A 26,352-nucleotide genomic window follows, 5' to 3' on the forward strand; every position below is an offset into this window, starting at 1 on the left:
CCAGCCCACTGTGGCTCACCTGGTCTGACCTTTGGACAGAACATTATGGGAATGGGAGGCTGTGCTAGAGAGAAGCTTCTTCGCCTCACTGCAGCTGGGGGGCAGAGCAATGAGCACATGCAGGAAGGGGACAAGACAAGGCACAGCCTCCAACTAGCAACACTCCACTAGCAATCTCCCTTCTCCAAACAGGCTGCCTCTCTCCTCTTAGCACCTCCTAACACAACGATCAATTCATCAAAGGATTATTCCATTCATTGGGTTGGAGCCCTTGTGATCTAATGTCTCTGGAAGCACCCTCACAGACTTTCTAGAAGCAGACAACACTAACAGACGCGTACTGATCTGTCTGAATTGACGATCGAGGTTAATTCCCGAGAGCAGCTCCTCTGTGCTGAGCAGGCCCTTCATCAGTATTGCTATATCTTTCCTGGTGCCATGAAACTTTACTGAGTCAAGGTTTGCTCACTCATCTGGCATGATTCCCTGCAGGTCCTACTCTGGGGTGAACCTCAAACCACAATACCGGGCCCCGTGCTGCCAATACCGCCATGGAGGAAATCAAACCCCGTGTTCCCAAATCTTTTTCTTGTCAAAGAAGCTCTCCCTTGAAGTTTGAATTTCGTGACTTCTCTTAGTTTCTGTTGTCAGCTAAAATCTCTTCCTAAGCATTGTTTTGATGAACAAAATACATCTCTCCCTTTTCAAGCTCTGGTGTAAGTCAATGACGAGGGCAGGCCTTTCTGTTCCTTGTGTCAGTCAAATCAACCCTTTGATGTCCTCTCAGAAGCACCTTCCTGCAGGGGAAGGGATTCAGGGAATATTGAACAGGATACTCGGGGTATAGACAAACATTGCTGTGGGCTCTTGCCCTGCCCTCCTGCTCTAGGCCTCACCATCTCTTACCGTTCCGTGCAGGGAGGTGTCAGAGACTCTCCTTTCCACGGATTAGTCTCTCTGAGGTGATGGCAAGACTGTGTGGGCCATTATTTTGGAGTCTGACCTTTAGACACAATTTGTTTGGGTTAATTACGGAAACCCGTGATGTGTGGCCTGGAAAGAAGGCTTACCTTGTAAAGTACTTGCTCAGCAAGGATGAGGACCTGAGCTGAGATTCACCAGAACCTCTGGAAAGAGCTGGACACAGAAGCCTGCTCCTATAATTTTAGGAATGGTAAGATGGGAGGCAGAAATGGGCAGATCCTCCAAACAAAAGATACACCCACCCTTACCCATCCCCCACGCAATCTGTGTGTCTTACTTGAAGAAGTAGAATTCAGTGCAAGTCAGTGTCACAGAGCAAGGAAGCAGATCCTTCTGATCTCAGCAGTTTTGTAGATTGCAAAGACATGGGTTTAGGCAGACCAGAAGCCTGAATACTGTCTGGAAAGACATTAGAGAGCAACAGTCATTCCCAAGCTTTCCCCTAAGCCCACCTGACTTCTCATGCTTCCTTCAGCTACTTGTCCTCTGAACTCTTCCTGCATGATTTTCTCCACAGCAGTCAAGGTTTCATACCCAATTCCAGACTCCTTGGATTGAAGTTCTGATTGAGGCAAGTGACCAGGTCTGGTTCTGTCAACTAGGATCAAGTTGTATGTCACTGCAAAGATTGTCACATCAAAAGTACATTCATTGTTTAATAGTCTAGAGTAATCCAGGTCTTGGGAATTGGAGACAAAACAGCATGAAGTCTTTCTTGGCTACATAGGAACCAGAGGCCAATGTGGGCTACAGGAGACACTATCTCATAATATTCATAATACTACCAAAAATAATAATAAAATAAAATTATGTGTTGAGAAAAGAAATGTTGATGGATTAGAGGAAGGCTCAAAACAAAATTTTGATTGTTTGTTCTGCTTTTGACACAGGGCGTAGCACTAGCTGTCCTTGAATTCATTATGTAGTCTAGGTTGGCCTTGAACTCAACAGAGATCTGCCTGCTGAGGACAGGGATTAAAGGTGTGTGCCAAGGGATACATTTTTAGAGAAGAGAAAAAAATGTATTTGGATTATGCGTAATTTAGTAACTTGAACTATTGTGTGAGTTGTGGCATTTTCCTCAATGGCATATCTCCAGCTCCTTTGGAGGATCTCTGATGAGACCGGATAATATTGCCCAGCTCTGTGACCAGAACTAACATCTCCATCCATTTAGCCACTCTAGGTGTGTATTTGACCTGGGAATTGCCTAGTTAAGAGAGTAATCAGTGGCCATAAACTAAGCGAAGCTTGTCCACTAAACTCTTATCACCAGTTTTGTGGTTTCTTTGAGTCTTGTGTCTATCACTGCCTGCTAAGCTGGGTCACAGGTGCTTAAAACAGAGTTCAATCAAATCTGAGTGCAGAAATGAGTTTTTGCATTGAAGATGGGTTACTTGTACTCACCCCGAGCCTCTGTTGCTTCATCTATTGAATGTGAATAATAAAAGGAATTGCAGAATGTACTATTATAACTCAAAGGTGATGTATATAAGACACCTCGGGCAATGCGTGTACACAGCTGGTATTCAGTAATGGTGTCTATTTTGTTCTTCAGATAGTGTCTCACTATGTTGCTCAGGCTGGTCTCAAACTCCTGTACTCCAGTGATCTGCTCATCCATATCTAGGGATAGCTAGGACCACAAGCATGTACCACTAAGGTCATTTTTTATTCATTTTGAATTTTTGAAGTAATCTTTCATGCAGCTCAGGCTGGACTTGAATTCCTTATGTAGCCAGTACTGATCTCGAACCCCTGATCTTCCTGCCTCCACTTCCCCACTGCGAGTGTGCACCATCACACCCCACTCAATTTCTCTTTTCATGTTGGGTTAAAAAAAGGTCTGAATTTTGTACAATACCTGAAAGGAAAAGAATGTTTTCCAAGCTTTTCAAATGTAACCCAACAATCCCACATTTGTGGCCAAAAAATAGACATGAAGATTGCACTGAGCTGTTCTCATATCAGGGAGATGCTGAGGACAGCCTGGGTATCTCTCGGAAGGAGACTTAGCTTAATCACACTTGAACTGAAAGTTTATGTGAGTGTACATACATGTACATACATATGTTTACATGGATGATGGTTTCATTTGGGTAAGTGTATAGCATAACTATATAATATATATACATATATGTATCGCATGGGGGTTCGGGTTTTTGGTTTTGGGTTTTTTTTTTGTTTGTCTGTTTGTTTGTTTTTGTCTTTTTGAGACAGGGTTCTCTGTCTTTCCCTGGCGATCCTAGAACTTGCTCTGTAGACCAGGCTGGCCTCACACTCAGAGAGATCCACCTGCCTCTGCCTCTGCCTCAGGAGTGCTGGGATTAAAGGCGTGCTCCACTACTGCCACCCAGCAGGAACATAACAATATTAAATATATCTAATATGGATATATATTTAATGAAAATGTAAATATAGAAGCATAAGCCAGGGGCTAGGAATGTTGTTCAGTGGTAGAGCATTTGCCTAACCTGTGTGAGGTTCTAAGTTCAGTCTCAGCACTGCCCAAGGGGAGGGGAAAGAGCACAGACAAAATGGGAGCAATGGCTTCCATCTCTTACCCCACTGCCCAGCATGCTCAGGCCATGAGGTTACAAGTTTAGGGCCAGCCTAGACTATACAGCACCCTGTCTCAGAAAGGAAATATCTGCACATGCTCACATCACAAGTGTACCTAGAGGTGGTCTCCAGGATGTCCTCAAAGGGACAGGGTGGTGGCATCTACAGATGGGATGGTTTGGAGTGTCAGTTTATTAAGGGAAGGGTAGAAATTATAACAGCTCATCCCCAGCACTGCAGTTTTCAATAAAAAAAAAATGGCACATTGAAAACTGATATGTCAAACTGTCAACCGTACACCTTCACTGCTAACTATAGATGGCGACCGCAGAGAGTTCAAAAGTTGAGGCCTTTGCATTTGAACTTCAGTCTCGTCTTTTTCTCTTTGTACTATGCAAGTATTGCGTTTACCAGAGCGCAGCCATGATGAAAGGAGTTTCCTCATCTCTCCGCATGATCTTGTGCCCTGTGTGAACTTGGTTGCCTATATGGGCATTCGTTTTGTTACTGTTGGTGGTGTTCCCCCCAAACATTAAGTAATCATTGCTTTGCATCTTTTCCTTACTTTAAATCCACGTGAATGCTCCCAGGCGTATCCAACCTTTTGACAGTGTGGTACAGCATTGTCGGCTCCAAAATCCGTATTCAAGAACTGCACCATCTAGTTTTTTTTTTCTTTTTTAAGTCTCGTAATGTCTTAAGTAAACATGGTCTTGTATTGGGTCCCTGTCATAGCTGTCCTTGGCCTCATGCAGCTTGCAGACTGCAGTTCGGTCACATCGCAAATCTGTTGTGCATCTGCTTCCTGGGGACCCACTAATGCGTTCCCTGGAACGTGACATATGTACGATTAAGTGAGTCAGCATTTTACTGACAGACCAGGCTCTGACAGATCTCCCCATGTTTTTGTCCCCACAGATGACAGAAGGCAGGCACTGCCAGGTTCACCTGCTGGATGACAGGAGACTGGAGCTGCTGGTCCAGGTAGGTATTGGATGCTCACGTAGGTATTAGATGCTCAGGGGTAGCCCCTTTCTGCCCTCTCTGGAATGTGGTGGCCTGTGTCGAGGCTGCTTACCTAGCTGTGCCTAGAACTCAAAGCTTTAGTGACTGAGGGAGAGAGGTAGCTCTGGGGTCAGCAAACTTGGTCTTCTCATGACTTATCGTAGCTCATTGTTCCTGAAAGAATGCTGACGAGTCAAGCTGCTTTCTATGTATGAGCAGAAGCTCTTTGCAAAACCTATGATGCTAGAATGAGTTGTATGTATTTTACTTGTTTGTGATTTTCCTTCTATTTACCCAATCCTGGCCCAAAGATTTTTTTAAAGCATCAATAACAACAACAACAAAAACAAACAAACAGACAAAAAAAAGGCTGAATTCCTGTGGGTAGACTATACCTATGGCTAGCCTTGATGCCTTGTCAAAACTAACTCAGCTCACCTTTCTCATTGAGCCTTGTCCCTCACCTACTGCACCCACATTGCAATTAAAATAGACAGAAGAAGAGTTGGAGAGATGACTCAGTAGGTCAGAGTGCCTATTCCAGGTTCAATTCCCAGCACCCACATGGTGGCTCACAGCCATCCAAAACTCCCATGCTGACCTGTGCAGGCACCAAGCATGCACAAACACACATGTAGAAAGAACACACCACACATAAAATAAAATGAGTAAGTCTTTAAAAAGAATTAGAGAATTAGGACACACACAGTAGTTTCACCAGCTTTTAATCCAGATTTCTGCCTGCTTCTCTCCTTCCTCCCTGACCCCTTCTTTTCTTCCCTGTCCCTTCACTCCCCTTTTGTTGTCTTTCTCCTCCCTTTTTTCCTGACTTCCTTTCCTTACTACCCCCACCATTCCATCTCCTCGAACAGGAGCAGTCAGTCTTCAGACCATCACTATGTACCCCTGACTGTTAGGCTCAGTGCTCAGAAGGGAGCCCCTGCTTCCCTGGTTCCTGCACGACCAACATCAGTCATCAGTTGGACATCCTGGCAAATTCCAAGCCATACTTCTTCCCACCAGGCCCGTAGTATCCCCAAAGCTCACAGGCAGTTCCTCCTTAAACTGGGTTCTCAGAGCTTAGTGGTGACAATGGCATGAAGAATGATATTTTAAAAACCACACAAGCAAGCAAAAGCTTCTTTTGATGGTTTAGGGCAGGTGAGAGGTGACAGCAGCGGGAGAGATGGGCAAGCAAATCGCTGCTAATCAGATTTGTGTTTTGACAGCCCAAGCTTTTATCAAGAGAGCTGCTGGACCTGGTGGCGTCGCATTTCAACCTCAAAGAGAAGGAGTACTTTGGAATCACGTTTATAGATGACACGTAAGTACTCTGGGTTTTCATGCCTTTGCCTCAGGACTGAGTTAACACGCTTGCTGATTCTCGCGGTTGGCGACAAGGGAGAAAGTATTTGTGTCCTGCTTAGCTATAAGTGTCTCAGTATGGAAATTTTCCCCTACAAACGTCATAAAGGAGGAAGAAAGGAACATGGAGCCTTTAAAAGTCTTGCAAATATCACCAGGTGTGGCGGCAAATGCCTGTCATCTCAGCCCTCGAGAAGTGGAGGCCAGGTGAAGGATGAAGGTTCTAGGCCACCTGGCCTGCATAATGAGCTCCAGGCCTGCCAAGGGTTGTGAAGCAGGATAGCGAAAAAACAAAGAAACAAGAAAACCTCAAAATGTGTGCTAATGAGTTTGAGTCTTTGAATGTGTGGTAATGCCCCCAATTCACTCATGTTGGTGATGGAAACACTAGGTTGTTCTTCATATGTATCATGAAGCTAACTTAATGTTTTGGCATTAATGGTTAGAAAGTTTAAAGCCCAATTTGTAACTCGCCTTAAAAATATGTACAGTTGAATATGGAATTCACTTTTACCACACAACAATCTAAGTCTCCGTGCTGCCCTGGAAGTTGTCCGCCTGTTTTCCGTCTATTTCCATTCTTTACGTTGACATGTTGGAGTGTGTGTGTGTCCCTGTCTGTCTGTTTTATAGCAACCTAATTTGTCTATATTATATATGGCCTGATATGTTATGAGAGGAATCCTTCCCTGTTCTGAAGATATTTTCCAAAGAGTTCTTTAAATACAAGAAAATATGTTCCAGACACAAAATATGCTGGCCAGCCACCACGTTCTTTCCGTGACTCTCACAATGGAAGTGGTTTTCAGTTGTTCAGTGGAACCAGGAGGAAAATAACCTCAGGAATGATTTAGTTTGTTTTTAACACTTTTGTACAGGCTAAGGATTTCTCACCCAGGGCCTCCACGAAATCTAAACAAACCCCTCAGCTCAGGCTGTAAAACCCAGATATTTGTTTAGAGGTGTACAACCCCCCCAAAAAAACTTATAGTAGACTCAGAATGCTTCCTGAAGATGATTTACCCGAAGCCAGTGTGGGGTGGGGTGGGGGGATGGAGGGGGAGCTCTTTGCCATCAACCTCATCCTCTGAATCACTGGTGGAGAGGCACTTGATTGTCTGCCCTCTGCTGGATAAAATAGGAAATGGATGTGTCCGTTTTCCACAATACTAGCCAGAAAGCCATAGCAGTTCACATGAATCAGTGATTAAGCAGTCGCACACATGTAGGCAGAATCTGCATGTGAAAAAAAAGATATAAGACCTATGGGCATAAATACATCACAACTGAATGATATGCTATGAACTGTAATTGCTACGAACACTATCATTTAGAAGGAGATCATATCAAGGTGAAGCTAAAAGCCCGGAGACTAGAACAATGCATTTATTTGTTTAGCAAATGTTCCCTGAGTGTCCACAAGCTACCAGATGGTATTCTAGGTACCGGGGATTTAGCTTTGAGGAATGCAGTTATGATTCCCTGCTTACAAGAGTTCATATTGTAATGCTTGTGGTCTGGTTTAACAAGCAAAGAGATGATAAGAAGATACCAGAAACTCTAAGTTCCCTGAGATCATATGGAAAGCCGTATGAAGGAAAGCTGGGGAGGGGCAGTTTTAGATAGAGTGGGCCAGGATGGTGGCTGGGGAGGGGCAGTTTTAGATAGAGTGGTCCAGGGTGGTGGCTGGAAGACAGAGTGCATCGAACACCAGGAACCAGCTCTGCAAACAAAAGCCTGATTGTCCAAAGATGGAACCCAGATTGACTTAAAACCCAGTGTTTTGATTTAATATGATGTTTGTTTGTTTGTTTGTTTGAGACGGGACCTCAGGTAGTCCAGGCTGGCCTTGAACTCCTGACCCTGCTACCTCTGCCCCTGGGATTGTAGATATATGCCATCATGCTTGACTTGGTTTAGTTTTTATGAAAAGTAGGGAAAGCCATTGTGGCAGAGTGCAAAAAGCAGGAAGAAAAGAGGTCCAAGATTAGCGCTAAGAGTGAGATGGGAACTACCCAGAATCCTGTAGCTGTGTGATCAGACAGCAGTGTTTGACATTGCTGACACTCATGTTTCATATCTATAACCTGCATATAACAATAGTCCTTTTATGGCAAATGCCCTATGAGGGGCCCAGAATAGAGTGCTAGCATCCTGTATTTCAGGCCTGTTAAGTAAGACACATAGAGTCCAGCACACAGGCACGCATGCAAGAGAGGCTTTGCAGGGCACTGGAGTGCTCTCACACAGTTCTCTAGAACCGGGCCAGGTCCACAGGTTCCACACGGGGGGAAAGAAGGTAGCATCCCAGGCAAGCATCACTTGAAACAAAGCCCAATGCTGTGCTCCTGCTCAGTGGAGAGACACCAGCTCGAAGAGGGATTAAGGGGTGAGCAAAGGACAAAACTACGCATGGGTGAGCCCCGTGGATCACAGAGATGGCCATGCACCTGCAGCCACTGAAGGACTGCCTATGGTGGAGGAGCAAGCCTTAGAGCTACAGTGTCAGTCCTGGGAAGAAGGGTCCAGACCATGCGACAGGCTGCTGGGGAAGCCCCAAGCACAGTGCTTTGTCCAGACGTTCTAACTTGCTTCAGAGAGAAAAGAGAAAGATCTGAGCATGGTGCTGCCTACCTGCGATCCCAGCCTGGAAGCTGTACTTCAAATTCTGGCCAGCCTAGGTTGTGTACAAAACTCTAGCCAGAAAGAAAGGGGCTGTAGAGAGGGCTCACTAAGAGCGCTTGCTACACAATCATGAGTACCTGAATTCTAAGTCCTAGGACCCAGGTGGAAACTGGGTGTGGTCACATGCATCCGTAATGGGGCACTGTGTAAGGAAGAGGAGGGCACATGGCTGGAACCTACTGGCTGCTAGCCTGACTCCTAGTGCAATAACAAACCATGCCACAGGGAGTGTGACAGAGAGTGATAGAACTAGATGCCCAGCGCACTCTTCTGGACTCCGCAAATCCACGTACGAGCACACCACACCCCTGCACATCACACACACCAAAAAGCGAGGCAGGACAGTATGAATGATTTCCTTGCATGACTTGGGCCACCATCTTCCTTGTCTACCCTGGGATTTGTGGGCTCCCTTCCAATATATTCTTGGGCCACAAAAGTCAAACCTTCCAGCCTTCCCAGGAACCTTGTGTGCCCCAACTCCCCTACAGGTAACAGACAACACCTCATGTCTGAATTACAGCCAGCTGGGGAAGGTGTCCCCTGGCTCCATCTGTGTTTGTTTTCGGGAGTATGAGTTGGTCTTTTCTGGGAGAAGGAAGGTCTTGGATATTTCCACCTTTCCAAAAGAGCCTGGAAACATGTTTGTTACGTCTAAGGGTGTCTCTTCGGAAAGTCTTGGTCACAAACCTGGTTCTTTGTTTGGTAAATATTTTTGGAAGGTTTTTTTTTCCCCCATCACTCCCTTTCTGTCCACCCCCGTGAAACCACTATCCCTCCCAGGGCACTGGCTGAGTTGCATTTTCCAGCTCCAGTGCCACATCAGCCATGAGACGGTGGCAAGCTCAACCGAGGAAGGAAAGCGGGAAGGGACGGAGTCAATGACACTAGCTACCCTCTTTACCCCAGCTCACCGAGCCAGAAGAGAGATGGGGAAACAGACCACAGTTATGTAACAAAGGCAGCAATGCCGACCAAGGGAAGCAAATTCCTGACAGAGGGGAGATGGAATTCCTGAGGCTGCCCTTACCTAGGCTCCCCAGCTCTGTGTGCAGGATGGTCGGCCACCCCTAGAGGGCAGTCTCAGCCCTCCTTCCCCACAAGGCGCCCTTCTGTCACCCCTCCCCCCCCCCCGCCCCCTTCACCCATTCGGAAAAGCTTTGCCCAGTGACCTTTGCTGATGAAGAAATAACAAATAGGCTTTACAATACAACAATAGCTTTGGATCCCTGTCCTTTCTGGTGGACCTGAGACAATAGGGCTTCCACGGCATAGAATCTGAACCAAAGAGAACACGAGGCTTATGGTTATAAGTGCTTGACTTTGGTGTTTTTCTTTGTTTTGTTGTCGTTTGATTGGTTGGTTAATTTTTTTAATTAATTATATCTCATCATTATTGAGGAAAATACTTAAAAACGGCAAAATAAAAACATAAATGGACAATATTATATCCTAGTATTTAGACATAGGTAATTGTCTTTCTCAATTTTTAGAACTTTCATTCTGTTGATAAGACTATAAACAGACTTAGAACTATAAAAATCCTAATTTTAAAATCCAATTTATGTATTAGTAGTGGTCCATGCCTATAATCTCAAGATTCAAAGTTGGCCTGGTCTGCCATATGAAACTCGCAAAGCCTTGAACCTGACATGCCACAGATTTTAACCTTTAACCTAAACCTTAACCTTTAACTTTAATCTTTAACCTTAAACCTAACCATGCCACATATTTTAACCTTTATCTTTAGCAACTTTGAAGGTGAAGTGTCTTTAAATAAGTGTCACATTAAATATGACAAAATACAATGTAAGAGTCCTTTAACTTCAGCCTTCTGGTTTTTGTTTTTGTTTTTTCCTTACACACAAAATCATGAATTCTAAGAAGTTCCCCAATGTTCCACCAAGGAAATCTTGGGGCAGTTCCCAGCATCCTTATCTGGGAAATTATGAAAACAGATGCACATAAACTGAGTCCAATGTTGTTATAGGAGTTAGGAAATCCCTTGATATCATGGACCCAATATTGAAAGCCCTGGATTCAAACCGCAGCCCTGCCATTTTCCTCGCACATATACACAACCTTAAGAGATAAAGATTTCCAACTTGGTTGATGTGTGAGGGGCACAGTGAAGGAGTCACTGAAATGGCTGCTCCATGATATGATGGGTTTTATTAATAATGAATAAGAGAGAGAAAATATCCAGAGCAGAGAGAAGTAGTAGCAGACTGGATATGGCCAGGGTTATCTATTAGAGAAGAGAGAGAGTAGGGGAGAGCAAGGGAGAGGACAAATCGCCTTGATTATAAGGGCAGTAGCTGTGGGGAGGGAAAGGCCAGGAAGCTAGCATGAACTTTGAAATGTATATCAAGGATTTGTGAGTAGGAAATGGGGGACATTAAGGCCAGCATGGGCTTGGATGTGCAACCACAGTTGCATCAATGGAGAGCCTTGTCCCTTCTGCTGGAAGCCAGGAGAATGACTACCTTGGGGGTGGGAGGGACTTTTTTCACACATTCCCAAGTAATGCTGGCTTTCATCAGACCTGACTGCCATGAATCCTTCTATGGTCCAGTTTGAGCTCACTTCTAGACACATGGACTACCTGAGACCTAAGAGCTGATAGAAAGCATTTGCTCACTGAAGAGTAGCTGTTATTTATACCATAACTATTTGTACCCATTTTTCCTATCGCTTTGTTTCTAATACTTAAAGGATATTATGTGTAGGTGTGTTTGGCCTGCATGTGTGTGTGTGTGCCTTGTACAGAGGGCCCATGGAGGACAGAAGGCGGCACTGGAATCCCCAGAACTGGAGTTACAGATGATTGGTTATGAGCTACCATGTGGGTGCTGGAAACTGAACCCCAGATCCCCCGCAAGAGCAGCCAGTGTATTTCTCTGCCGGACCGTCTCTACAGTCCCTTTTCTATCTACTTATATTGAATGGCATCTTGGAATTTCCTGAGTTTGTCTTTTAATTATTTATTCAAGGACAAAAATAGACTAGAAAATGTTTTCTAGCTCGTAACAGATTTTGCTGGAATTCAACACTCCTTTCCCACTCCCCAGAAGTGGGTTCTGAAACTGGATTTCGTGTAAGAACATTAGAGCGGGCTCTAAGATAGATGGGCCAGTTGAGCAGCTTGGAAATCACGTAAACAATCCACAGAGAGTGGAACCATAGAGGTCAAGGTCTTGAGAGAACTGTTTATACCTGCGAACTGGGGAGGCTCTGAGGAAAATAAATACTTAAACATCTGTAAGTCATGTGTCCACAGAAATAATTCCAGAAGGGGCTGACCCATGCATTGAAAACTGCAGTGTTGGACTTGATGGAAAACTTCCTTTTTCATAACTAAAACATGTTGCATTTAACCTTTCATATACAGTTAAAGATTAATTTAATTTTGTTCAGTGTCTTAATCTCCCAAAGCACTATTCATTTCTTATTTATTCTCTCAGTTTTTCTTTAAATATGTGCATGCTATATATACGGATTTTCACTGGTTAAAAAAATGGGCAAGCAAGGGATGGTAGAGCAAACCTGGGCTACAGCAAGGCTTTGTTTCCATAAACAAAAAGCACTATGGGTGATATGTTATACTTACTGTTATGCACTTTCACTTTATTAAAATTTTAAATTTATTTTACTGATTTTATTTGAAACAAGGTCTCACTGAATATTCCCAGTTGGCCCAGACTTCTTGTATAGACCAAGGTAGTTTTGAACTCACAGAGATCCATTTGCCTCCACCCACCCCATGCCCAAGTGCTGGTATTGAAGGCATGCATCACCATCACCATGCCCAGGGAATCTTGCTGTTTTAATTTAAGGTTTTTGTTTGTTTGTTTGTTTGTTTGGTTGTTTATTTGTTTGTTTGTTTGTTTGGTTGGTTTTCAAAGACAGGGTTTCTCTGTGTAGCCCTGGCTGTCCTAGAACTTGATTTGTAGATTGGAATGGCCTCGAACTCAGAGATCTCCCTGCCTCTGCCTCTCAAGTGCTAATTTCAGATCTATATCCGGGAAATTGTTCCAAACGATTTTGTAAGCAGTCTCTCCAGCTTGTTTTATGACTGCCTTGCACTTCTCTGCATGCATTTAGATCGTTACTGAAACAATACCCTATAGATATTCATGTTATCTCCAGACTTTTAGCTATCAAAGTGAGTGTTTTCAATGTATAGGTTATTCTTCAAATGTGCAAGTTCTTCTTGGCAAACTCCTCCCATTGTAAACACTAGCTCAGAAGTAGACAGGTTCAAAAGGTTTGAGAGAAATGGTGGAGGTGGCCTCACGGCCCATGGTATCCCTGCCTGGCATGCAAGCACGCTCTTTCCAGGCAGCTTTGCCAGCACTGTGTGTTGCTGAAATTACCATGCCATCTTTTGCTTTTGCTTCTGCTCACAGGGGTCAAGAGAACTGGCTGCAGCTAGACCACAGAGTTCTGGAGCACGATTTGCCTAAGAAGCCTGGCCCAGCTATTCTACACTTTGCTGTCAGGTACGTGTGGGCACATCCAGCGATCACCTCCTTCTTTTGTTTTTAACTTTTATTTTTCAACATTTCTAGTCACCAGAGATAGTGAATAAAAAGAGAGTAGACTCCTTGAGAACATGACCACGTGAAAGAGATTGTCTACTGTCTCGGTTACCATAGATACTGCGTAGATTTGTTTTCTTTAAAGATAAAGGAGGGAAGCATCTTGCTTTATCCCTCAAATATTCTTAGATTAAATGTAATACTGAGAAACCTGAGAGATGTATTTTACATCTTAATTCTGAAGAAAAATTTTATTCAGTAAACTTAGTATTCTTCGACTCTGAAATCTGAAACATTTACTGCTATACTTTATGTTGGAATAATGTGGGCTAGAGATGTGGAAACAATTGAGTTTGAAACGATTCCACGTCTTAATTGACGTGGAAGATACAGTGCAAACAAATCCCCAGAGAAAGAATTCTCCTAATGCCTCAGAGACCCGAATTGTTTCAGGCAGAGACAGACAAGGGTAACTCTCACAGCCCTTGCATGCTCTGTGAGCTCTGTTTGGGAAAGTCCCTTAATGAGGTCCTGAAACGGATGCATTTAACTGACTCAGGGACTTCTCAGATCTGGCCCAGGAAAATACTTTAGCATTAACTACTACCAATCTAAGAGAACTGGAATGCCTGAAGACTGGCCTTCCTGCCCCTTCCATAGCTGAAGATACCAAACATTACCAGCGGAGCCCACAGCTCCTTCTGTGGTAACCCTGCCCCAGCCTGAAACCTAAGAAACAGCTCTACAACCAATTTGTACGGCTGGGAGATTTTATTTTCATAAAACTGATTCAGATGTGTCAGCTGGGAAAGGCACCATCTGCCAAGTGTGGCAGCCTGGGTTTGATACCTAGAACCTCCCCAGGGGACAAAGAAAACCTACTCCAACAGTTTACCTGACATCCACTTGCGTGCAGCCACACACAAAATAATAAGTGTAAAATCATTTTAAGCTAATTCAATCAGAAGACTAGTCTAAGATTAAGTTTAATTTTAGTGAGGAAGATACATCTCATTTTATACTATGATGTTGGGAACCCCATCTTCTTTTCCCTCCTCCTCCTCCTTTCTTTTCCTCTCCCTACTCCCCCTTCTCTCCCTCCCTTCTCTCCCTCCTTTTCCTCCTCCTTCCTATGATGTTGAGGTAAAGTAAGTGATGATACCATTTTACGAATACTATTGTAATTCATCTGCTCCATGGAATTCAGAAGCACAAAAATACTGTATCTCACCCTTTTTTAAAACTGTGGTTCTTATGCAAACTAACTACTGAGAGTTGCTGAGTCTTAGCTTGCCTGTGGTGTGTTCATAGCCCTGGAGTGGGGGAGGGGAGCCTTGTTCTTGTTGGTGTTCATTTTCTCGATATTTGATTTTGGGGTCTGGAGAGATGACTCAGTAGTTAAGAGCACTGGCTGCTCTTCCAGAGGATCTGAGTTTGATTCCCAGCACCCACTTGATGGCTTCAAACCATCCATAACTCCAGTCCCAGAGGATCTGATACCCTCTTCTAGCTTCCATGACACGTGTCACATAAAATTAAATTTTATGAGCTCTGCATGGGATTTTTTTTTTCTTGCCCTTAACCCTATTTGTTGTCGGTTGGCGTTTAATGGTGCTGGGGATTAGTACAGGATGTTGCCTGTACTAAGTCTATGCTCCACCACTAAACTGCGTCCCCAACCCCTAAGAATTTTATTAATGCCCAAGAAGGGGGGCACATAGAGATGACTTGTTTAAGTGTAAGTCATAGCTGGAGAAGTGCCCAAAGATCCTAAAGAAAACCTGGAGTTTACTGAAACACAGTGAGTGAGGCCTGTGTGCCCAGGACAAGAGAAAAGGAGGAACAGCCAGAAGCAAGGAGAAAGCTGCCTGCTGGCATTGAACAGGAGTCAGAATGCGAAGGGAAAGTGGCTCCATGCCAATGAGGTGCCTGTCCATGAGGAAGTTATCACTGTGGACAGTTCAAACTCAGATAAAGAGAAGTTCCTCTCCACCAGCTTCAGCCTCCCCCCTCCTTTCAGTTTCCTGGCTTGTGGTTTGTATCTTACTAAGGAGAAAGAAAGTTCTGTTTCTTTGCTCTTGCATCCCGCAGCTGTCCAGCCTCCTGTAAGCACATGGGCTGCTCCTGGCTATGCTAAAGTCTGGGCACCCTCAGCATTCCTCCGCATTAATCCTTGTGTGCACAGGCCTTGTTTTTGCTCAGCAAAGGCATTGTGTCTTCGGACAATCTTAACAAGTGTCATTTGTTTAGTGACCACATTTGTGTGCCTGTTTTTGACAGCTGCTGTGGTCAAGCGTGTGTCTGAAAATTCCACAGCGCAAACCCTGCCTTCCCTTCCTGGCTGTCGTCCTTCACAAGGCCACGCTATCTTTTCCAGCAGGTTCCTGGGATTCCACAGCAGTTGCTGGCTTGTTCCTGGGGCTTCAGCCCCTACTTAGCGCGTTATCTCAACTGTCCTGTAACCACTTGGTGTTAACTTTCTCCTCTCTGCTAGCGTATTTGAAACCCTTATCAAGGTTTTAATGATTCATGTAATTCATCCTCCCAACAAGACAGTGATATCATCATAGCCTTTATTATTCCAATTAAGCAGCTGTTGTTACTCTGGCTAAAGAAATGGTGAGGCAGGATAGAACTCTCTGGACCCTGAATGGACTTCACTGAGATCACGGATCAGAGGATCCAGTGCGGGGACAGCTAGAGAATGACTTTTGTCACACACACTTGTTTGTCTGAAGGTCTCACACCTCCAATGAAAGAATACAGAATTGTTGGTGACATTTCTATCTGAGGAAAGAACCCGTTAGGTTACCTGCATTGACTAGAGAATGCAAGCAGGGAATTCCAACAAAAATTAAAAAATAAAAATTTATAAAAAAGCCTAGGTATGATGATACTCATTTGTAATACTAGCTTCAATGAAGCCTAAACAGGTGGATCCCTGGGGCTTGTTGTCAGCCAGCCTGCTTAGTAAACTCCAGGTAGTGAGAGAGACTGTCTGGGTGCTGGTAGAGATGGGGAATATTATGTACACACGCACGCGCGCACACACACACACACACGCACACACACAACGTGGGCAGCCCCCTAAGGAACAACACCTGAGTGCATACTCACACACACACACACACACACACACACACACACACACACACACACTGACAGTCACACAAATGCAACCAAAGGTATTACGTGACTGATTTGACCTTTGGACACTGTAAAGGTATCTGAAAGTCCAGAGGTCTTTTATGCATGGATAGCAGGTAATGTGCTGGGGTACAGGTCCAGGGATATCCTCATGCACAGACAGCAGGTGATGTACGGAGGAGACACACAGCACAGGACCCCTCCTGCATGGGTGTCAGTGACATACTGGGATACAGAACACGGGGCCCCTCATGGGTAGACATCGGGTGATGTTCTAGTGCACAGAGTACAAGGGCCCTTCATACGTGGCCATCTAGATGATGAGTTAGCACACAGTCAGAAAAGATCTCTTCCAGTGTCTGTGCACGTCACTGTAATTCTTAATGCAAACAATTGGGAATACCCAAATGCTGACATTAGAGATAGGGTAAGTGAGTCTGGCATCTCGCAGCCAGCTGTAAGAAGGGGATATGAGCATGCATATGCTGTGTTTCATTTCCTCCGGAGGGAGGGCTGGGGACCAGTATCATCATTTTTGGAAAAATTGTCAAGCTATACACTCACTCTCCCCTTTAGAACCAAAGCCTCCACCTCACCCTCAGTCCCAGTCCCGGTTCTGCTGGTGTGCCCTGGACAGGATTCTGTGGCTGAGCCCCTCTATCCTTGTCCTCCCCCCCCCCGGTGAATCACAACTTCATTAAGTCAATGTTCTTAGGATTGTCCTCATCTGCCTTGTCTTCCGGGCGCCTACATGATAAGGCAGGTTGTGTCTGAACAAATAAGAATCAGCATGTATTTATGACGGATAGAAATAGATTCTCGAGAGGACCTCGGGATTCCTCTGTTACGTTGGTATGTTTTAGAAATACTCCAGGGGCAGGAAACCATGTGAAAGGAGCTACACTGAACCTCAAATAAGCATTTCTCCTTTCCTTCTTTTTCTTCATTATTTATTGCTTCTGCTCAGGAGATACAGCCATGCATGAGGAAGCAGCTCTGCCACGCTCATCTGAAGGTGGACAGCCATTCCTAAGTTAATTGCTGTGCCCATTCATCTGGTAGTTACCAGGTCTGGTCTTGTGCTGGTGCTGGCATTGCCATAAGTGGTAGTGACAATGTCCTGCTCTCCCAGCCACACTGGGAGGACACTGGCACTAAAGAAATGAATGTGAGCCTGGCGGTGGTGGCACACGCCTTTAATCCCAGCACTCGGGAGGCAGAGGCAGGCAGATCTCTGTGAGTTCGAGGCCAGCCTGGTCTACAAGAGCTAGTTCCAGGACAGGCTCCAAAACCACAGAGAAACCCTGTCTCAAAAAAACCAAAAACAAAAACAAACGAATGTGTAGAGTCTCTTCTGGAAGAGATTCTGGGAAAAAGAAAATGCTTTCAGGATAGAGAACAGAAGTGTTAGTGCAGCCAGGTTGCTGGGTGAAGGAGAGTGGTCCAAGGCATCCTATCGCAGAAGCTGTTATCAGCAAAGAACAGGAGATGAGGCAAGGAAGTATCAGATCTTGGGGGGAGGTTCATGCCAGGCCAGGAGAATAAGCAGGCTGGGCAATGGGAGCATGCCTGACAGGGAGCTGTGTGGCTGGAGAGAACCCAGTGCCAGAGTGGCCTCGACGGCAGCTTGGAGTTCAGGGGCAAAGCACTGGTTGCAGGAGGCTTAAGAGAGTAATTGTACCACAGTTTCTGCAGCAGACTTGCTGGGCCTCTGGTGCTGAGTGGAATGGGGTGCAAGTGAGGTGGGAGTGCTGGGAGAAACCAAAGTAGGAAGGAGTCGCAAAGGTCCAGGAAAGAAGTGAGAGATGGGAGGAGACTATGCTGCACCCCACACTCCAGTAACTTGGGAATGACGAATGAGACCTTCAGGAAGGACTTGTGAGAATGCAAGAGGAAGCAGACAAAGTAAACGGATTTTACAAAACCATCTGCAAATATAAAAATTCGTGTCTTTTTTTCTAATTTTAGAGTTTATGCAAAAAAAGAAAGAGAGAGAGAAAGAGAAAGAAAGAAAAAAGAAAGAAAGAAAGAAAGAAAACACTGTTTGCTTTCACTGAGAAATTTCCTCTTTCCTGTAATGTCACAAGCCCTGTAGGCCACGGGCTAATCACTGGGCGTGAGTTGTCCCATTTACTCCTGAGCTGGGCATGGCAGTCCTACCAATGGGAACATAAATGAATCTCTACCTTATACCCTGATGCGGAAGCAGCTCTGATACAGGATGCTTCCCCAAGAGGGAAGAGTCAGAGAAGCACACAGTGTTTGCTTATGATTTCAGCATTTAGCATTTGCACCCCCATTTACAAAGCCTTCAAGATATACGTTAAATGTTTGTATAAGGACCATCAAGACTGCTTTTGGGTAAAGGTGCCTGCTTCCAAGCCTGACTTCAGTCCCAAGGGTCCCCATGGTCGAAGGAGAGCATGGGCACTCACAAATTATCCTCTGACATGTGTGTGCACACACACTAAATAAATAGGTTTTTGAAATTTTGAAATAAAATTCAAAAAATTATGCTTATGACCCATTTGTGAATGGGCGGCCATAATTTACGAAGGCGAGCCATCTCCCTGTGAGCGAAAACTCCCTCAGACTTCTGGGGATTTCTCCTCCCAGACTGGGGGTTGCTATCTCACAGCTGTAAATTATCTTTGGCAAACATATGCCTTTTTGGTAATAGAGCCCAGATGTGAGCATGTGAAAAGCTGATAGTGAGTGAGCCATTACAAGCTTGATTTAAACAGAAGTGCAGGGCCTGGCCTGACCTCACTGGGAAGGCTCCCAATCCCTCAGGGGAGGGCAGCAGGGCTGGTACAGGTTGGTACCACCCTGATCCAACCGCTGGGACCTCAGTAACTTTCCCAAGCCTTAGCCCCTGAATAGCTCTTGGGTTCTCCATTCTGTGTGTGTGTGTGTGTTTCTCCTCCTTTCTTTTCCTCCTCATAGTTGCTTTGTCCCATACTATGCAAGTTCTCCCTGTGGCACCCTAAAGCATTGTTAGGGACACTCAGGACTGAACACTCTTCAGCTTGAAGGAGAATTCTGTTAGGAAATATGAGAGGAAAATATTACCTTTTTTTTTTCTGAATGGCTGGGAGCAAGGAGCCTATGAAAGCCTCCTGAACACTTCGTGCTTTGCCATCTCATCCTCTGGCCTGCCTTCAGAAGTTAGGCCTCTACAATGAGATGGACCAGCACTCGGGAGGCCAAAGAAAAAGAATCCTGAGTCCAAGGCCAGCCTAGGCTGCACAGCAAGATCTTGTCTCCAAATATTGAAGAACAAGAAATGAGTTCTACTTTAGGGAGCACCATGACCACAGCGGTGGTGGCTGATAACTGTCTGAACTCCAGCTCCAGGGCAGCTGGCAGCCCTGCACAGACATACATGCAGTCACAACACCAATGCACATGAAATGAAAATAAGCAAGTCATTCAAGAAGAAAAGGGAGTTTCAGATGTGAGCAGGGGTTAAATCTCAGAGTGGAAAGACGTTGGTGATAAATCGTTGACATCTCTTTAAATTCTCCCTGCAGTGGACAGCAGTAAATTACTGAACAAACCTTGTTTTTTTTTTATTCAAATACAAAGAGAAATAAAAAGAAACTCTACCGTGGCTATGACAGGATCCTGTGAATTATCTCACAGCCATTGAGGGGGTGGGTGACAGTAACAGGGCAATAGGAATTGTTAAAGAGGAATGTGATTTAAAAGTCCAGAGGAGGATCAGACTTCTCCCTCATGGCTTAGCAGAGGGTGGGCGGGGATGTGAGTCTTTCTTTGGCCCTGAAGTCAATCCCTTCTGGATTTGGAGCATCCCAGAACCTGGGAGTAACTGTGAGTCATTTACTATCTACCATGACCCTGTCAGTGGCCAGACCAATTCGGAACCTCCAGGTGGTGTGTGTTAGTTTCCATTTGTGAAGTTACACCATCCGAATTCAAGTTCAAGAAAGACACAGAATCTCAACTCATTTCCAGTCTCAAGTTTCTTAAGTTTCTTACAGATTTACATTTATGCTTCTTGATCAAATAAGCAGGCTGTTTCTGACTACTATAGCCAGCTTTTAAAAAACAGGCCAGAGATGAATACCTGCGCTCTCTCTCTCTCTCTCTCTCTCTCTCTCTCTCTCTCTCTCTCTCTCTCTCTCTGTGTGTGTGTGTGTGTGTGTGTGTGTGTGTGTGTGTGTGTGTGTGTGAGGCCAATGAAGAAAGAAGCCTTAGAAGGCTGCCATAAAATAAAATAACTAGTGTTGTGAAGGGTAGAAGAAACCATAAAATAAAAAGTTAAAATGTTAGGGCCAGTGACATGGCTGAGCAAGCAAATGCCCTAAAAGCCTGGTGACCTGAGTTTAACCCCCAGAACCCATGTAAAAGTGGAAGAAGAGAGCCAAGTCTACAAAATTGTCCACTGACTACCACATGCACACTCTGGTGGCCCGAACACCTCACACACACACACACACACAGACACACAGACACATGCACAGATACACACACCGGAATAGCAAAGATAATAAACTTTTCAAGTTAAATGTGTGCTCCTTTGTTTAGGGTTTCCCAAGAGCTGGTATTTGGGACCAGGTTGTCTATGGCTGGCTGTAAAGTGCTGAGCGGAATTCCTGACCTCACCCACTGCTGCCAACCTTCTCCCCAAACCCCAAGCTCTGATAACCGAAACTCCCCATCCACGTCTCTCAGTCCCCCACCATGGACAGCAGGCTTTCCCTCACTCCTTGCTCCTGTCCCAGCTTTTTTACTTCTCAGCCGTGTAGCTCTTGGTAGAAACAAAACACGTCCTGCTAATCTGGCTTGAGGGTCTGTTGAATCATCACATGTTAACGGCGAGGGAGGCTTGCAACGCACCTTAGGTGTTTGTGGGTTTTAAGTCACAGACTCTGCCTCCATGTGTTGAGTAGGTAAAACAGTCATTAGGTGATATACAGCCTTTCACTGTGGAAGATTTGAGGCTGTCTGGCTTGGGTCTGACCCAGGCCTCTCTGCTTGGGGTGGTGGGCCTTAGCATTTGTCTTAATTAGTCACCAAACCCAGCTGGCCTCTTTCCGTCAGACATGCCTCCCCTGCTTCGCTTCCCAGACAGATCCTGGCAAAACCTTAGCCTCTGCTTGCCCTGCGGAGGTTGAGAGCACCCTGCTTTGAAGACACAAGCACTTAATAAACAGACCCTGGGGATGCTCACTCTGTCCCCTCTCAGGTCACAGCAAGGTCCTTACACTCCTCACACAAGCCCTTCTAGAGAGTTTGGAAAACTCAGTCTTCTTTGAGAAGAAGAGCAAGAGGGCAGGCTCCTACAGGCTCAGCTGATGTCCTGTCTGGCTTCCCTCGCCTGTCTGGAAATGCAGGAAGGAGGAAGAGGAAGAGTGTACTTTTGGCCCTAAGCACATAGGAGAAGCAGAAAAAGCTTCTCTTGGGAATTCTCCAAGACTGCTGCCCTCACAGAGATGAAAGGGGGCACACCGGACTCCCTTCTGTACTAGGGCTGTGCGGCAATGGCGAGAAAGAGATGCATGCACTTGGAGACCAAGATATGTGTTTACATTTCAGCCCAGCCTCAGCTTGCATGGTGAAGGTGCCCTGACTGCACTGAAGGGTGGTTACCATCAGTAAACAGGGATCGATTGCCCTGTTCAGAATGTAGATCAGGAGCTGATGAGATGCTTCTGAGGCATGTGCCCACATTGAATTCTGTCTCTGTGTGTGTGTGTCTGTCTGTCTCTCTTTGGTGTCTGTCTGTCTGTCTGTCTTTCTCTCTGCTGTGTGGGTGTGTGTCTCTGTCTGTCTGTCTCTCTCTGGTGTGTGTGTGTATGTGTGTGTGTATCCCTCTCTCTCTCTCTCTGGCGTGTGTGTGTGTGTGTGTGTGTTCACATATGTAGGAGCCTCTGGGTAGGCAGATACACCTAAAGTGCTTGGCAATGGAGTCTAGAAGACAGAAGTACTCTGCTGAGTGGGCTATCTCCCCAGCCAGAAGGAAGTTCTTTTTTTTTTTTTTTTGGTTTTTCGAGACAGGGTTTCTCTGTGGCTTTGGAGCCTGTCCTGGAACTAGCTCTGTAGACCAGGCTGGTCTCGAACTCACAGAGATCCACCTGCCTCTGCCTCCCGAGTGCTGGGATTAAAGGCAGAAGGAAGTTCTTAAAATTATCCACAGCAGCGTGGAGAAACTCGAGCGAGGCATGCTGGTCTGGCTCCACCTCTTGCCAGTCACCTACTTGGTATTGTTCAGAATACAAAGTGATTGAGTAATTCTTGCCCACTTTACCCCTTTAGAAGATTGCCACTCAAGCACAGCCAAGACCTTAGTAAAGCGAGAGAGTATACTCACCCGAGGTGAGAATAAGTCATGACTGGCCAGGCAGCCATTGTTGGCATATTTTCCCATCCTGTTTCACATGGAGATCAGCTTTAAGATGGTAAGCAATTTAGAATCAGCCTAGGCCACATGAGAAGGTCGGGGCAGCCTGGCTACACGTTTTATGCACCACTGCCATGCAATTCTATCCCATATAGCATATGCCACCCACTGTGTTTGGCCGATGTCAGATGTCATGAAGGTCTAAAAGGGAAGACAGACACTGAGAGCCAGACTGAGGTCCTGAACTCTAGAGACAGACCTAGGTAGGCCTTGAGATATAGACAAGAATACACCCAGCCCCACAGCATTGCTTTGACCTCTATAGATAGATACCATGATGTAAAAATGGTGGTTGCCCAAACATCACTAATTCTCCAAAGGAGAGCCCACCCAGACAGCTCCGGTGTGTGTGTGTGTGTGTGTGTGTGTGTGTGTGTGTGTGTGTGTGTACACGTATGTGCATTTGGCGGTCAGAAGTCTACCACAGAAGTCGTTCTTCAAGTGACGTCCATCTCAGTTTTTGAGACAGGGAGTCAAAGATCTGGATCTTGCTGCATAAGCAAGGCTGTCTGGCTAGCAAGCCCAAGGAATCCTCCTGTCTTAAATGAGTGCCACCACACCTGGCTTTTTTATGAGGGTTCCAGGGTTTGAACTCAGGTCCTCCTGCCTGCAGGGCAAACACTTTACCTACTGAGCCATCTTCCCACTGTCCTTTTCCATATGCCACTTGCTGTCTGACTGGCAGGCCGTCTCTCTCTGACTGCTGGCTGTCTTCCCATGGCGTTGAGATGTCACGTTCTAGAATCCCTTATGAGGGATTATATAAACCATGAGGAAGTGAGAACATGTTGGGGGAGGGGCAGGAAAAGTAAGGACTGGAACTCCCCCAAGCAAATGTTCTTCCCAAGAAATTATCTTATGTCATGCTTGTGGTTTGTCTCCAGAGAGACACCACTTCCAAGAGCCTGGCTTGGTTCTAGAGCTGAACATTTAGCCTGGCAATCAGATTCACAGAATCCTGGGGAAATCCTGGAGAAATACTAAACCCACAGAAAAGAAACACTATAGTTTATGAAAAGGCCTGAATCAATAGGTGTAATATTTATTAGTCTAAAGAGTCATTGTCCCTGAAGACCGTCTATATTTTTCATACACCCCTTAGACCTGAAGTTGTCACAGGGATCCCTTTGACAGAATGGCGGATTCAGAGAGCCAGTAACTGGATGAGGGACTAACCAGGGAAGAAATGTCAGAGGCTAGTGAGAAATCGGATAGGGAGTTGTTCTCTGGAAGTAGGATTCAGTCAGGGGCCCAGGCATCAGAGATGAGTCCTGTATCTAGTATGACGGGATCTGTTTACAGCTGGAAAAACTACAGATCGATTTGGTGCTGGGCCACCAACAAGGTGGGGCCTTCAGTTCTCAAAGCCTGGCACCAGAACTGTTCAGGTTGATATGTCTTCTGCCTGGAATGGTCTTCCTGCCACTGTCACCTGCTGACCTCATACATTCTTTAAGACTCAGCTCAAATTCCCCTCTCCTGTGGTGCTTAGGAGATGGATTTCATTTTGGCAGCACGCTCCCTCTTATTTATCCGCTGAGTTAATTGCGTCCCTCTTGTCAGCCCCCATGACACCGCGTTCACAGTGGGTTTCATTGAGAAGGTTGCTATAGGAAAGAATGACATCAACTTGGTTTATCATGGCTCCACCGCTTCCTAGCTCTGGCTGAGAGAGGAGAGCATTGCATCTCTGTCCTTCAGCCTTCTCCTTTGCAGGATGGGTTCAGAATCTAGTTTTACTGAATCTAGTTTTACTGATGAGGGGGAAGAAATGATGTCTGTAGAAGAACACTGTATATTGCTGCTAGCGCTTAATTCGATTCTTTGGCAGCCAACAAACAGCTTCCGATTGCAGCTAACATAGAAAGAAAAATCATTGCAGGAAAATGACCCTAATGAAACCTCAGAGGAGACAGGGGTTTGGTGAGACTCTGGAGAGCAGGAATCAGGACAGTGGCATTCTTTAGGGTGCTGCCGATAGGACAAGTAAGGTCCAGGTGCCTTTATCTGTAGGTCGTTCTACCAGTGTTAAATTCCACCGTGAAAGGATTGTCCTGGTCTAGCTTGGGTCACATGCCTATACGCTGCACTCCCCTGTCCTCAGTCTCACCCATTCCTATCCAGCCAGCAGCCTTCTGGTTTTGCATATGTGATTCCCACTGCCAATCAATGCAGTGTTATTGACTCAGACACAGAATTTAAGGAGAAAGTGGTAGAGGCGGAGGGAAAATCTGAATGAGAATTGGATTTTAAAGAGACTGAAGGAATTACTATGAACTCGTTAGTGTGAAAATCCATTGCACTTGTGATCTTAGTACAATGCTGTTCTCTGAGAGGTGCTCCCTGAAACAATTCAGAGTGGCCATCTCCCTGGATAATAATAATCAGCACGCTGTGTTGTGTCCATGCATGCTGCCTTTTCCTTATGATATATGATCTTTGAAGGAAAGGCTGTGTCCTTCTACGAGAATGGTGTGATACAGTTAAATAGTCTTTGAGCAAAACGGGTTGTCACTCAGTCATCGATTCTATAAACAGATTTGAACATTTGTATTTGGCATTTGCTTTCTCTAATTCTCTTCAACCTAAAAATGGAGATAAAACAATATGGAGAATTCTTGCATAGTGACCGACTCATAGAGAGCTCTAGATAAATGGTTACTATTGTCATTACCAATACTGTCATTATTGTCCCTAATTCCCCCATCATCTTTCTCAATGTCTGGTGCCAGTCAGGTATTCAATGTTTGATAAATGAATAATTTCTAGTTATATGTTATATGTACACCCTTGATTAGTTTGATTGACTGAGGGTCTGTTGACAATGCATGAGCTGTGTTCATTGCTGTACTCTCAACAATTTGAAAAAATAATTTTTGGTATAGCAGATATCTATTGAATACAGAATGGGGGCTTAAAGGAGGAATAGAAGTTTAGAATGAAAAACAGACTTAGGGCTCTATTGGTGTGACTTGGGGACTCTGAGCTAAGAGATCCCTGCCCTGGGAGAGCTTCTCCCTTCTCGACAGCTCCAACATTATACCTTAGTCTAAGATCTATCACCTGCTAACTGTTGCCCACAGGTGCTGACTTTGCTCTTTTGAAGACATAGAGAAAACATGTGTCCAAGCATGTTAATGCACTAATGATTACGTGTCTTGTTTCTCTTTATTTGTATTAACATAACTGATAGCCACTGTTGCTGAGGGCTTAGCTTTTAGTACACATGCCGACTCAGCGCCTTGGAGAGATGGCCAGAAAGAGGAACTGGTTAATAGCCTTCTCAGCAGAGTCTAAGGATCCCGAGTCAGACCTAGCCTGTTGTGTAAGCAGAGCTCTGAAGTTCCACGGCTCATCTGTGAAAAGATGAAAGCAACCATGAGATTGTGACCGTTAAATACAAGAGTGCATGGGAACCCCGGGCACACCTCAGCACACAGCAGGAGCCCAGTCAACAGCCAGGATCCTGATGCTGCCCCTTAGGCTCTTACTGGAAACCGCCTTGGGTTATATTCATAGCTAGAGTCAGAGATTTAAAAGAAACACAAAAGAGCCTGGTGTGGTGGCACAAGCAAGCCTTTGCTCCAGTCTCCAGAGGCAGAGGCAGGCAGATCTCTGTGAGTTCCAGGCCAGCCT

General features: G+C 45.2%; 1 protein-coding gene across 9 annotated transcripts in view; it reads left to right on the forward strand.

Moving 5' to 3' along the window:
- Nucleotides 1-26,352, forward strand: part of Frmd4b (FERM domain containing 4B) — a 326,048-nt gene that overhangs the window by 198,075 nt on the left and 101,621 nt on the right. For all 9 annotated transcript variants that reach the window (XM_075983380.1, XM_075983378.1, XM_075983374.1 and 6 more), the window contains 3 exons: nucleotides 4,465-4,530; nucleotides 5,781-5,875; nucleotides 13,011-13,103. In XM_075983380.1, the coding sequence (XP_075839495.1) occupies nucleotides 4,465-4,530; nucleotides 5,781-5,875; nucleotides 13,011-13,103 (254 nt within the window). The remainder of the gene's footprint in view (nucleotides 1-4,464; nucleotides 4,531-5,780; nucleotides 5,876-13,010; nucleotides 13,104-26,352) is intronic.

This window comes from Microtus pennsylvanicus, chromosome 8 (genome assembly GCF_037038515.1).
Source record: "Microtus pennsylvanicus isolate mMicPen1 chromosome 8, mMicPen1.hap1, whole genome shotgun sequence".
In the NCBI taxonomy this organism is placed as follows: domain Eukaryota; kingdom Metazoa; phylum Chordata; class Mammalia; order Rodentia; family Cricetidae; genus Microtus; species Microtus pennsylvanicus.